The sequence below is a fragment of the Opisthorchis viverrini genome, assembly GCF_000715545.1.
Source record: "Opisthorchis viverrini unplaced genomic scaffold opera_v5_583, whole genome shotgun sequence".
NCBI lineage: Eukaryota > Metazoa > Platyhelminthes > Trematoda > Opisthorchiida > Opisthorchiidae > Opisthorchis > Opisthorchis viverrini.
Genome location: NW_008752246.1, coordinates 67,957 through 82,532, shown reverse-complemented (window position 1 = coordinate 82,532; position 14,576 = coordinate 67,957). Strand labels below are relative to the sequence as shown.

The window sequence follows — 14,576 nt, the reverse complement described above, 5'->3', positions numbered from 1 at the left end:
AGAGAACACATACTTACCCAATTGCGATTGACCCAGATTTTCAAACAAACCGGCCACGGTGGACATCCAGAAGCCACACTTCCTCCCAAACAGCTAGCGGGAAATCCGGTTCAAAAGTTACTTTAGCTGGACTTCCTAATCCCTCTTCTTCCTACTCAAGTCTTCGTGAAGCCGTCCAATACTGGTGTAACTGTGATATACTGATGTAGGGCATGCGAGTAGTATGTTTCCCTGAAATAAAAGGAAGAAGGCCTTCGCCACGGAGTCATCTACTAGAAAATGCCAACCGAACATTTACAGACTTTTGGACAGGGAAGCACAACACTCATATGCATCTCGTTTACAAAAACTGAATATCCATCTTCTCCTTGAACGTGTCTTCCTGAACTTTAGTGGATATTCACTGACTGTTGCTCAAATCCAAGCAAATGCTCCTCCACAAGTTCCGCAATAGATCTCACTTTGCAAGGGACGCAAAGCGGATTTACCAGAAAACATGCTATTCACATGCCCCGCCAGTAGTACCACCGTTACACTGGTGATAGGGGAGACGTCGAAAGGCAGATCGTGCAGTGTTCTGTCTAATTCACAATTTCAACAATGTCGGAGTATTCTTCATATTAAGCCTCTGTTGCAAAGGAAAGCAACTTATGGAGGATCAAGCTTGCCTTATGCGAGTGATTAGCACATTTGACTAGCACATTAGTAGTTTAACTAATACTCAACATGGTCAAAGCGTGCAGTTAGGTGAATCCAGCGATATGTTTCAGAAGAGCGCGATATAGAACTTAGGGCTTCTAATGGTTGAGTGATCTAAGTCAATATTAGATGATTTCGTGAAATCCAATCCATCGTTCAGGGGTTAATTTCCGTCAGTTTGAGAAACGGTAAAGCTCTATATTACCGCCCGCGTATGGTGATCGATTCAGTCCAAACACGATAAAAGTGCACGTGGGTTCAGTGTCCACATTCTTTACACCAATCAAGAAGCCTGGCACATCCGAGGCCTCGTCGAATGATCACCATACAGCGTGCAAAAGCATACAATCGAGCAAAACTGGCTATTGGCCAGCATCCTACTTGGACGGCAAAGCAATGTGTTGGTCGGGCAGGCTGAACAAGAGTAATGACTGTCAGAATCGCCTAAGTGAAGCGTAGGCACGTCGCAATTGTTCAAAGTAGATCCTACGATAAGAAAAGGTGCTTTCCCATGTCATATCCCAAGCGCACTGCAGTCGATGACAGTGCCCTAGTTGAAGACAATCGATTGTGAATTTAATCTGAAGCGAGCCAAGCCACCCATATTTCTGTGTCTAGACGTGTCTTGTGAGACGATCGAGCCCACATCGGACTGACAGCGTTTTCGTTCCACAAACTCGTGCATTCCGTACTTCCCCGTCAGTCACAGAGCCCTGTGTCTGTCAAGAAATAAATCATGAAGACAAGCTTTATTCGCAACTTGGAAGGTGTATTTTCCCGAACCCTTCATAGAATGGGACTTGATGCACTTGCAATTTGTCTTCATGCCAACCTCTGAGAAGGTAACAGATGAGCAAACTTACTTACCACGAAAATACCGCATGGAGGATATCAGTAGTGATAATTTGTTGCTTGCAACTAGTACGAGGAAAACTGATGGAAATCAGTGGCATCCATTGGGCTACTGTCCTAGTATTGAATTGAGCGACGTTCTGTCTTCTCTATTCGATTTTCTCCAACTACCAACTGAGAGGTTGTCGGTACATATAGCCTTGGAAATGCATAATCGATGAATTCTGCCAAGAATCGTTGAGATCTGTGGTGCTTCTAGGCCTCCCTCATATAGTGAAATTACTTACAGGATGTTAAACTTTTTTTCAATGTGATTCTGTGCCTCCGCAAGAATGCGTCACATTACAGACTATCAGGTGAAGAAGTAGGATGTGTACCAAAACGGTTGCCAAGTTCTTCCCTATCAGAGATCTAGAAGTCTGACCGGCAACAGCACGCCATATCAGGTGTCTCGGAACCGTAGTTCAATCATTCTCAACCGGACAAATCCAGCGCGAGACAATTCGAAGACAAATTTTCGGCCATACGGCGGGTATTTAAACTAAAGGTAACCAAGTAGAAGACGTTACAGTGGTGTGGTCGTGTACTGCGCATGTGGAGTCATTGTCTATCAAAACGTTTGCTGCCTTGTGCGACTGATCCAGAGAGGAGAGGAGGAGGTGGCCAGCCATGAGTATGAAGGCGCGTACTCTCTGTGCAGCTCGCCTTACAGTGTGAAGGGCACGTGACCTTCCACTACGTGACTATAGACTCTGCAATATATGTCTCACCGTCACTACCGGTGACGCTCTTTTTGTCAGTTTCTTATCCGTGTGGGAATGTGGAGTCGCCTGTCACGAAGAGACAGGAACTTAACGCGGTTTGATGGTTTGCGCACCTCAGCGATTCACTGAGCTATACTGGGATTGCCCGCGTGACACTCACGGAGTCTCCCATAACAGTTTGTTCAATGGCTAGATGTCTGAAGGAAAGCCTCCTTGTCTCCAGGTTGGGGATTGTAAAATGTGGCGACTCGTTCCGTAGAAATGGTAATACATTTGCATTTCCCGTCAATCAACGCTGCCTTGCGGTGTTTGAGTGGTGCTTTCGGGCCAGAGACCTTGGTCGAAAACCCTAATCGTCCCTGTTTCTAGATGTGGGTGCCCAGGTTGTATTCCAGCCCTTGTACAACCATGAGATTCATTATGGCAGTGAATCATCGGTGTTGGACAATGACGTCATGCTGTCCATGATGATGATGATGTAAGGCGGTAGGTACCTGCATTGTCAAGCACTAGGCACCTTCAATTTCTCCCCCTTCACAACAACGAATCGCGGTTTCGAAGCAGCGAATTCTCGACAGTATTAATCGACTGCCGAGAATGATTGCAAGGAGTACTGGGGACTGCTGACAGAGCAAATGTTTGGACTGACACGGTTCAGGCAGCAACAGCTCACCAGTTTGAGTTGATGACTTTCATTTTCCTATTTGGTATCTGAGCACAAATTACGGTCAAAAACAGCTTGGTTGCATCGTTTGACGCACCGCAACATCAGAAAAATATATTTCCTAACGTTTTCACTATTAAGTCAAGCACAATGTATTACTCTTTTGTTAACCCCTGACATAACCGAAGTCGGCATGCGTATACGGTTTCAATAACTGACTGGATCCATGCACCCAACTAAATGTCAGTTTTTGTTTTAAGACGGGTTGGCGTTGCTACTAGCTTTTTCGACGGAATAGCCTGATTTCAACTTTGATCAATTTCAGTTACGTGTGAAACAGTGTGTAAGTATACTGACCTGTTTGTTGCCTATTGAGTTCGGTCTAAGATCAGATTGAAACTCGTCAATGTGTGGTAGGCCTGGGACACGTTTAGAGGCTGGAGCAAATTAACGGTTTCAAAGGGATGTTGAAACTTAGTCAGCTGATTTGGTGCTCCTCATTGTATATATATATATATACGCATATGCATCGGTTAGGCAATTTAGTCTAAAGCTCACTGAATTCTGACGACATAAATATTGATTTCTCCGTGTACATCAACAGACATCGACCAATTTGCTACCGAAGGTGAGATATCCTCTCCGTATTACCCTTGTGATGACCCCATATCTAATTAAGCTTGGTTCCCTTTGCGATAAAGAAAAAATAGTGCATTAAGACAGTCGAAATTATTCGATGGCTTCACAATTGTTTTGAGAAAGTTAATTGTTAAATGAAAGCAACCTAATTTGTTGGGTTCAGCAAACACGTAGCGGAGTTCCATCCAGAGCAAAATGAATTTCCTCTCTGCACTTGGAACAGTGGTTGGCTTCGCCAAAGAAAGTCGGTTCCGGCTTTGGTGCAAACTGGCGTCAATATGGTTTAAGGATGATGCTCTCCGCCGAGTAGCCTTTTGGGAGGAGACACCACATAAGCGTCCTTAAACTACCTGACAGGAAATTAAGTTTCACATACGCACCTGATCTTTACAAATTGAGCTTGCTCCCATGTTCGCTTCAAATTTCGGGGATATTCATTGACCATCATGTAATTTCCAACGAATACTGCAAAGCATTTCAGCAGATTTCGTAATAAATCCCAAGGCGTGCACGTTCCATCAGACGCAACGTTTAGTTATGCGAAAACCACATACTATCCCCATGACTCATCAGTAGGCTCTGCCTTGACACGGGCAAGCTTGACTTAATGTGGATGTGGGAACAAATTCTAAAAAGCCTGAGAATACATTAGAACAATCTAGTGAAACGGCTGTTCTTTGCGCAAACATTGTGGGGTAAAGTATCATATCACAAATACTACAGAAGCTCTGGAAATTGTCCCATTATGATAGGACTGTGACGTAAATTTTGAGATTTTTGCAATGGCTGAAAGGAATGATTCCACAACGGGCCGAACAGAAAAAAATGTAAGAAACGTCTTGAATAAGGTGCATTTCTCCAGAGGTAAACCGTCAACCGTTCCATACGTTGAACCTCGCCTATGTACCACTACACATCTAATGCGTGGACAATATTTTCACTTTGCGACGAATTCTGTGGGAAATTCGACGAACCGAGAGAGGTTGGGTGGCTGCCTTCAACATCCGACAATACTTTCGGGGATTTGATAAGCTGTTTTGCTTTGCACATTTGTACTTTTTTAAAACACAGAAACCATCGCACCAATTTGTACATAGGACGATATTTCTGGATTCCAACCTATCGCTTTGAATCTGCTTTCGATAACTCCGTACTATTCGCAATAACGTCCGTTTGTATTATCACTGTTGTTTGATAAGCGTCCATCAAAATTATGAAGCACACAGTATCGATTTAGATGTGCTTGGGTGTGCCGATTACTTCATATATGCACCCGAATTGTTGGCAGTCTTCCTTCGAAAATGTCAGCTCATGATCCTAAATTTTTCCCGCTTATACTGCGCATCACCTAATGTAATTCGTTCGTTTGATGCTTCAGAATCTACTGGCTACAAGCACGCTAATACAGGTGTAATGAATTGTAAGTTATCCCGGAATGGAAGCGCGTTCTTTCAAACCGCATTCAATAGCTTATGTAAACGGAAACTTTTTCTAGTCGCCGTAAAATTTCAGAAACTATTGTGTCTTGACCGAAGGAAGCGAATTGCTCAACTGAGAATAGTTTGTCTGGATAGCTTTACCGAATATTATCCGTTACCCTCAACGCTCAGTCTGAAAGTGTCTGTACATTCTTCCGTAAATGATTAGCAAATTTCATTCGCCACATTTGCGTTCACATACCATACGATCAAGTCGAAATTTAAATAGAGGGCTCGGACAAGCTCCGCGTGCGGACCGATTTGTATCCAATTATGCGGCATCAACTTCCAACTGAATTCCATCCGACAAACGTCGTTGACGCAGACTTATCTAACGTGCAAATTAGATATATATAACTTATGCACTGTCTTACTCAACGCCTTGGTTTATAACCGTCCATATGAACCTGCTATAAGGTACTGTCGAGTAATGCTGTACCTTGAAGTAATACTGGTCCTGTCAACATCTGTCCAGTCAAGAAGATACACAAGCAATCCACAGTATAAATGTCTTCAACCATTTTTAAAACGTAGACAAATGAAATAGAGATGGTTATTGCGAAAATACCGTTCAAACTTCCAGTCAGCGGTAACGTGAAAGGGAATGGAATTTTTGGAATTTCGTACAACAGAACTTAATTTGTTAACTGTGTTCCCTTTCGAATTGGCCCCATCCGCGGGACAGCGTACGTCTGAATCTCATTCACAGGCGGTTGGCATCCGGCTGACTTTTGTTCTATGGGCCGCGCACGGTTTATAAACGGCTAATGCTTGTTATGTCCTATTTAGTTCACCGATGATTCTGCCGATATGTTGCAATGATAAGCTTAATAGTTTCCGTAACTTTCAACTGCGGCGTTATGGAAAGTGCGTCTATCCTAGTGAATTACAGGACACTTATTCTTACATTAATATATTTGGCAGCCCGATAACTACTAATAGGCCTATTCCAGTTATAACGTTTTGACACTAAATGCGTTATGTCTTTGCCGTTGGGTGCTGCTGTTGGGCGCGCAGCGTCGAGTTGTCAGACATTCAACTGCTCTGTTCCACATTGCAGTCAGAAATGTCTGTTGGTTGCCTACATCTATCGGTTGAGTCCGTCTCATTTTGCAGGCGATAATATCGGGTAGGGTGCTTGTGATCAGCAAGATACCTGAAATTCAGTCATTGGAAATTTTGTCCTTGAAAATTCATCTCATCCCACTTGTTTGTTCCCTTATATCTACAAGGCGTTTTCCGCCATCTGGTTGAGGATATGGCCATAAGTGAGTAATTCATATTTTGATCAGTATCAAATCAAGGTAACGTTTTCCCGTTCGATAAAAATAAATTTATATGTGCTCCCTTACCAGGATGTCGGATACAATCAAATGTTGTCTCCAAAGTTTTCTTCGATCTTTGAGCCGCACTACTGTTTTCTCTCGAGAAAACAAAGATTTTCAAGCTCACCTGAGGCGATACACTTGCGGATCTTCTAGCACACATTCAAACTCCGTAGGGTAACACCGCTTTCTGAAGAGTTCATGTCCAAATCGTCCAAGGAGCATCTTTCAAAAGAAATTTACAACCATAGCTATAGGAAATCATTTAGAGGTCGAAATGATTGGGACAAAGTCTCTGTGACTGATATTAAAACGGAGTCTTACGTTCAAGTATATGCGTAGGAAGTAAAATAGTCTGTTAAGCTGAAACAATTGATTGAACGGGGGAATTACCGCAAGCTCGCACAGTTGCGCATAATCTATGCTGGCCAAGAGGAAATTCAAAATCTGAATTGCCACAATAGTTTAAATTTTGTAGCAACTTAGGTGAGAGTACCTCAGTCAACAAGTATTTTATCGCTGTGCTCACTAACAATGGAATAGTCAGATGCAAACGGGTGAAAGGAAAGCCGAACATATCAGTAAAGGTTGTGTCAAAACGTAATGGCAGCCCCTCGTCAAGCCACGAGTCTGCGGAATCGACTAGCACCTGAACCACATCTAGAATTGCAGCTCGGAAAGGAATCTTATCAAATCGGTTACATTTTTTATTACTTCAACGAGTATTTTCTCAGCTACCCACAAAACAAATCAATGGGTCAGGCAGCAGTTTTACTCAGAACCTTGAGACATTTTCCAGAACGACATTGTGAACAACGGTTAGGAGTCTGCCAGGAGCGAAAATTTACATGTCTAACCAAACTGAAGCCCTAGTCTATGGTATTCCCCAAAAAAGCATTCACCTGGATTTTCTGGAAAAACCAAACCGGCCCACATAAAATTGCTCTGCAACTTTCATACAAATTGGGTTCAATTGTAACAAAATAATAACAGAAGATTGAAAACTGAACAATTCAGATAGCACGGAACATTAGCAGCAATGAGACGATTTCGGACGATTTCCGTCGTCACACAACCAAAATTTCACATTTTCTAATTTCACCTTGCCTCTGATGATATTCTTGTGATCAAATTGGCACATGGAAAGGCATTTTGAGGCACAAATTGAGCATCTTTATAAACCTCTGGTAACAACTTACTTGGATCTTCTCAATGCGCTCTCTATTGTCATGCGCTCGAATGAATACGCCATCTTATACCTTAATAAAGCAGCTTCAATTTGTAATTGCTACCAAAAGTTTTGATTTTTCGACATATGTCGAGATGCTAATAAATTTCATGAACGACGAAACACAGACATAGGGTGGAACAATTTCTAACACTGGAATAATCCTAAATGATCTGTCGCTACAGAGATGGAGATGTTCAACGTGGAAACCTCTCAAAGCATTGGTGAGTTGGTTTGATGGTGGACATTATTTCCTCTTTTCCCTTTTCCTTGTTTTGTTTTGATGCAACACCACTATCTCATTCATATTGGTCTAAACGCAATGGGATATTTAACCAAATCATCTGACTAAATTTGGCCTTGAAATGACGGCAATTTCCCTGATCAAGCACGTTGCTCATATAGTTGCCTACATCGCATGCGAGCCGGAAACTAGCTTTGTCCCCTGTGATATTCATCAGGTACATGTAGTTTGCAGTTTATATTGGCATCACGAGAATGCCACATTGTAAATGCACCCATTGTTAGATCACATTGATATCTATGCTATCTTTCGGTTGAGCCTCCGTGAACGCTCAACTAAACTGCACCTTGTCAGTAAAATACAATTTGCGGTTACCATCTGGAAATCTCGGCTATCCCAAGGAGAATGAAGCAGATCATAAAGCGCCAATGTGATTTAACAAACTTGTACGTAGTGTACCGCCAAGAAACCATACTGCGAAATCTGGAATATCGCACCAAAATGGGGTGACCTTTACGAAAAAGTTGTGGAGGATCAGAGACGAGCAATTAAGTTAGGCCCCCATGACAGAGACAGTAAAATTCTTAAGTAAGCTCATGTCGCTTCCATTCACCATCTTATTCGTCTCCTCGGAAAAGGAGGTTGCCAGATTGGCAAAATCAATTCAAGCAGCTAAATTTTCAAGAAGCAAACTACTCTTTCACACATAAAGAAACACATACTAAAATCATGGCTCTGCATCTAACGATAAACCACACGTTCTTCGGAGCATTCACCCTATGCTTGATTGTGGCGAATTGCCAATCACCACTTACGACGTGTAAAAGCACACAGTTCAAAAGAATGGAGGCTAGGCCGAACTTAAACGGCGGCTTCCCGGCTGCCGCGAACTGTTGTAAATGGGATCAATCTTGCTATGCAAACCGGACCCCAAATGAACAATCTCAAAAGGTTTCTTTAAGTGCTAGTAATTCATGAAGGGTGCTTAGCTATTGACAAATTACTGGAAATTTCGGAGCCAATATAGTAGGCACTCGTTCCCAGTTTCGTCTCACCTTAACTTTAAAGTCACTCCGTTTCCCAGTTTCCCAAGCACTGTGTACATTCCACAAAGAACAATGCGAGAGCATACCCCTTAAGTAGAGCGTATTATGACCAAGTAACTTCTCTAGACATGCTAACAAATTTTTGATGATATTATGAAAAAGTACCTCAATAGAAACCTGAAAAGCTTTCCAAGAAAAGTCGGCAGTACCTCCCAATTATTTTTCAGCAAAATCATTTTTTATGGCCTCGCCGCAAGTTGCGGCCTCCATTTATGTTAACAGTGAGTCCAGCGCAAATTATTTTGTTAATATAGTGAGAACTATTACGTGTTGCTGTACATCTCGCACTTCATTAAATATACTAGATCGCGGAATCTGTACATTTTAGTCAGATTGTTAACTGCCCTAACCAGCTCAGATCACCTGTGAGCAGATCGATTGCATGACCCAAGGCGTACAGACTAGATCAAATATGCCGGAAGGGTAGTCAGGGATCGAAGCAATGAGGAACAATGTGTGCTGGTACTACAGAACCGCTAGGGTTCGTGCTGTCCTCTGGGTATAGTGACGTTTCTTCCAAGCATACTGAGGGACGCAGCGGTGCTACCGCTTTTCCACATGGAAGGACAAGGTAGAGGAAGCCCGCTCGTCAGTAAACAATAAATGTGGACGCATTACCCAGTACGATTGAAAAGCTCTGAAAAATCAGACTTCATTTGCAGGCAGCACTTATGCACACCGTTGCCGAAATAAAAATGGAGTTCCATGCCTTGATTCGTGTGTTCAGCAAACTGATCTTCAACGTGATATTATAATGCTGAAGTCGAGTAAACCTCCCGCTGTCCAGATTCCGGCCGTATATTTGAACGCTGTGGCGCCTAACCTTATCACTTTTAGACTAGGATTTATTCCTTAGACGTGTGCAAGCTTACTACATATCACGCTATTTTACTATGCCTCACCGACAGACTACGTCACTGGAGAATACATAGGTAAGTTATTACAGACCAATAGCCGCCTATTGCAGTTAAGCATGAGTGTCACTGCGAGGTTTATTGGATCGATCTAACGTTACCCTCTGCTTATCTCATCTTACGCGGAATTCACTACACCTGTAACTTCTAGACGGATACGAAAACAACAAGGTTCATCACATAGAACGCATCAAAATCGGGGGTTTCATTTGACAATAGAGTAATTCGCCGAATCTGGCAATTCCGCAGCGTTTGTTTCGTTGACAACCTAATTATCGCCATCAGTTTGTTGGGATGAACGAACATAAGTGTTTGGTGATAAGCAGGTGGTCTCTGCGATCCATTTCGCAGCCTTGGGGTCAAAACAATCTAGTGGAATATTGCGGAAGAATTGCCTGAGCCATAGATATTTCGTTCTAAATCAAACTCATTGGATCACATCCTCGAACGAAACCACTCACACTGATTCATACACACTATTTTACAGCTCTTCCGCTAGTGATGGCCGAGAAGATGCTTCAAGGTAACTTACAGCTTCTACTGTTAACGTGTTGATACAAGATGTGTGTTTTTGGGGCAGAATTGGAAGGTAACACGTCTTGAAAATGAAAGCGTCGTATTAATACTTTTGAAAGTCTCTGAGATTTCCACCAGATTAATGACTGTCACCAATTACTCTGGTTCGAACTACTGACCTTCCGGTGGGTACGTTCGTGCTCTCACCACTTGGGCCATCTCGCATCCACCGGTCTTAGCGTAGGAGAAGTTAATCTTCGCCTCGGATTTTAGTTCGACCTTTTTTGTAGTCGCTAGTGGGGATAAACGTATGGAAATTTCAGGATAATAGCACACTCGCTCATCGAGCATTGATACCCTCATGTATGACTTAGAACAAACACCTTTCCTTGCTATTGGGCCTCAGCTTCATCGTGAAACTGTAAAGTTGCATAAAAAATATTCCTGGAAGCCGTTGATTGAGTTGAGACTGGACTTGCCTGCAGTCGAGAAGAGAACACCATGATCCGCTCAACACGTACTCACAACTTTGTTACAAATAATTTCAGGTAGGCCAGGGATGTGACATTTCCAACGGTGGACTGAACGAGTCAAACCAGATTCAAGTATAAAAAGCAAAACGTTCCCATCTAGGGCTGAAATTACTGAGCCTTGACAGTGCTTTATTACCCGCATTTTGCTTTCCACCATATTAGTTCCGTTTAGCTTCTTTGCGGTATGACCTAAGATGCTGAAGTGCAGTTAGAGGATATGAAGAGATAGTACAGAGCAATGCGATTGATTGAATCGCATCCTATGAGCTAGTTAGAGCTAGTTACCGACCAGGATCGCAAAAGTTCTCCAGCAAAGTTGATTTACAAATTAAGCGAACAGTTTTCAAGAACCGTTAAACAAGCTTAAAAGTGCAGCACAACACCAGAATTTCCGTTCTCGCATTTGGTGGATAACCTAGGTGTGATAAGCGTGGGATTAAACAGTTTTGGCGTTTTTTGCGACCAAACTGCTGAGTAGACTGAAAATTGTGCTTTGAGACCAATAAATAATAGGGAGAACTAGTCCTGGGAAAGCCTCGTCAAAACATTTTATCCGTAGCTCAGTAATACCGAGTTAATGGCCTCGGTCACGGTGACTCAGAATAATCTATTCGGTTATTTTATTTCCAGTTCTCCCAAGGCGTACATTTGCTAAAGTAGAAATCAGTAAGTTTGCTTCTCCTTATGCAGGTCTAACTTGCTTCTTCACACATATATTTGCTTGAATTTCGTCAGGAATTGCCCCCAAAATTCTCTAGTTGGATGTGCCATCAGAAAGATACATAGAGTATGTAATACAGAAAGTTGGAATTTTAATTCCATTGGACAGAAATTTCTCACTCAAGCATCCGGCAGATAACCGATTCGGAATAATGACATCAAGTTTCGAAAATTTCCGTATTTCACAGCTTGCACGTAACAACAAGAGGTCAAATGTACGAATATTTGCAGATTCTGAAAACTGAAACTTTGTTTTCCTGATCTTACAATCAGAAATTCCGGCAGACTTCCCACAATAAGTTGACAACGTTCTGCGACCTAGAGGCTTTGGCAGAAAAATGTGTAGATTGTTTACAATATAGGACAGATACAGTGTTGAACACACGAGTATTGTGTTTGACAGGCTATTTATGCATTGTCAGGTTAATCCAGTCCTCCGACGTTTGGTTAGGCTGGTTGAGCGGGACACAATATTATTGCTGGGACCTTACGTGTTGAACGACAAGACAGCGAAAGCTTTTACTGGGTTACTCCCTCTCGGAAGTCGGTTCGAAAGAACTGAAAGCGCTCTGGGCACTGGGCTGTTGGTTTATGCTGATGACACTGATGACTACACAGAGGGTTTTTATAATGCAATTGTCCGAAGTTCCAACCGCCAGGGAGGCCCTCATCAGAAGGCTGAATGACAGCAAGGACTGACAGGATAATAACAGAGGATGGTGAGTATGTTTTGTTGCTTGGACAAGCGCGTGTACTACGCAATCAATGTACATACACTTGGGGCTGGGTTTTCGTGTTGCGGCGGCTTGTCGTGTTCGTGTCGTCCTTGTACACTGAACTAGGCCACACGAAACGGCAAGTACCTCAAAACAATTAGACCTGTTAACACATGTGACTAGCAGCACATGACTGAGTGCAGCACTTCGATGTCGAGATTCTACTGCTGAATGTGTATCAAGTCGTTCCCAACTAATAACTGAGTGACGGCAACGTCTGTTCGACTCGTTCCTTGGACCGGTCAAACCATGTCATTTGCGGTAGTCGATTCCAAACATCAGTTGTTCCCTAGTTTGTACAGTCTAAACACATTTAGGCTAGTGGTGTACCGGCTCACTCCTTGTCTCTGAACTAAAACTTAGTGAGGAAATTATCCCAAGTTTGCTGAAAACTATTCGACAGCACACAGCCACGTACGTCCTTCTTGCAGCTCATCACGTAGCTGCAGTTTCCGATTTTCCGTCTACCTTATGTTCAACTTGAGCCTAAATTGGATTTCGACAAATTCCCAAGTTTGCTGAAAACTATTCGACAGCACACAGCCGGTTCCGTCCTTCTTGCAGCTCATCACGTAGCTGCAGTTTCCGATTTTCCGTCTACCTTATGTTCAACTTGAGCCTAAATTGGACTGATTTCGACAAATACACTCGTTTGCAAACCAATTTGTTTTCCACGGAACACTCAACTGAATTTATCGTTTATGAACGTTTTGGACCATTCCTTGACTACAGAAAAGCCCGAAGCCGCCAACAGTGGTGAGCTATCCTATCTACTCTCTTTGCTTAAGCCCACGAAATTCTGCAAAGTAAATCATGAGATGCGAACCTCCGTCGGAAAAATATGATTTTGTGACTTTGATGTGTTCGTCCTCTGAGCAAAGGTGATGGAAGTCTAATCTATTTTCGGTATATATTACAGAATCGACCTTACTCACGTCGGCAGTTGTCAGTAAGCCAGTTCTGCATTGCTTTGCTCCTCACGTGATTATCCGTTTATTGGTTATGCTACCGATGAAATCATTGGTCACCGTTAGAGCGTATGTGAAATTTTCCGTCGAGCTAACCTCATGAAGGTTCTCAACAGTCCAATATTTTCAAGTGAAAGAGAAATGTAATCGCGCGGTCAGTACATGAATGAAAAATTTTCTATTCGGGTAAACACTTGGGTCACCACTGTGTATACCACAAACGGCAGAAGCATAAACCGCGCTTGGATTCACAAACACCAACATGTGTTTGTCGTCAAATATAGCGGTGAAAATTGCTTGAGATAAGGAGCTCATCGGTTGTGCTGAGAGGGCAGCAGATATATTTGATACATACAACATTCAGCAAATTGCCAACCAGAAAGATACCGGCCTGATAGACAGACAGACAGACAGACAGACAGACAGACAGAGAGGCAGGCAGTTAGATAGGTCGATTTACAGACAAAATGATTTACGGTCACATGACGTGAAAATGAATCGAGCAAAGTTTGAAAAATATGATCCTATTGTCGAAAAAAAGCAGAAAATCCCACCTTTGGGTAGAGAACCTACCTTGACTTATCAGCTGATCGTTCAACCACCCGTAAACACTGGTTAGCCTAGTTAATCCACCTACGTGCCTCTTGACTACAGGTTGCAACTCACCTGATTCACCCCAGTTAGGATACCGCTTGCCAAACCTTAAGGCGTTCCTGGACTATTCTCAAAAAAATTTAATATGATTTTGCCCGTGACTCATCAATATCTATCGGTGGTTCCTTTCAGGAGAGCTACAGAGCACTGACCTCACTGTTGAAACTGTTCTAGGTATGTGATTTTATCACCACTTACTATTTTTATCATAAAACAATTATATCATCACTCCCATTGTAGCCGTTCCAAGCACATGGAAACCCATGGGAGCCGGTGCCCAATTTGATAGGCCTCATTGGATGCGTGCATCAGATGGCTTTATGTTCATCTTGTAGGATGCCTACAAGCGCCGTTCAGTTTATCATCACGGGCTGGCGTACGCTTAAATGTACGATTGGTTGCCCCGACCGTTATTGCACAGGACGCCGGGTGGAATATGCATGCCATTACGGCTGGTACGGAGCACATCTTTTGTTATTGCAAAACGAAGCAATGT

At 42.8% G+C, this 14,576-nt stretch overlaps 2 protein-coding genes across 2 annotated transcripts in view; one reads left to right on the top strand and one right to left on the bottom strand.

Annotated features, from left to right (window-relative positions):
• The window catches only part of T265_11788 (hypothetical protein), a gene marked incomplete at both ends in the record, with an annotated part of 29,957 nt that extends 15,667 nt beyond the window's left edge, over nucleotides 1-14,290 (bottom strand). Inside the window, 2 exons of the mRNA XM_009178551.1 lie at nucleotides 6,549-6,646; nucleotides 14,279-14,290. Of these exons, the coding sequence (XP_009176815.1) occupies nucleotides 6,549-6,646; nucleotides 14,279-14,290 (110 nt within the window). The remainder of the gene's footprint in view (nucleotides 1-6,548; nucleotides 6,647-14,278) is intronic.
• T265_11789 (hypothetical protein) overlaps nucleotides 1-14,576 on the top strand; it is a gene marked incomplete at both ends in the record, with an annotated part of 57,067 nt that overhangs the window by 40,641 nt on the left and 1,850 nt on the right. Inside the window, one exon of the mRNA XM_009178550.1 lies at nucleotides 9,856-9,931. Within this exon, the coding sequence (XP_009176814.1) occupies nucleotides 9,856-9,931 (76 nt within the window). The remainder of the gene's footprint in view (nucleotides 1-9,855; nucleotides 9,932-14,576) is intronic.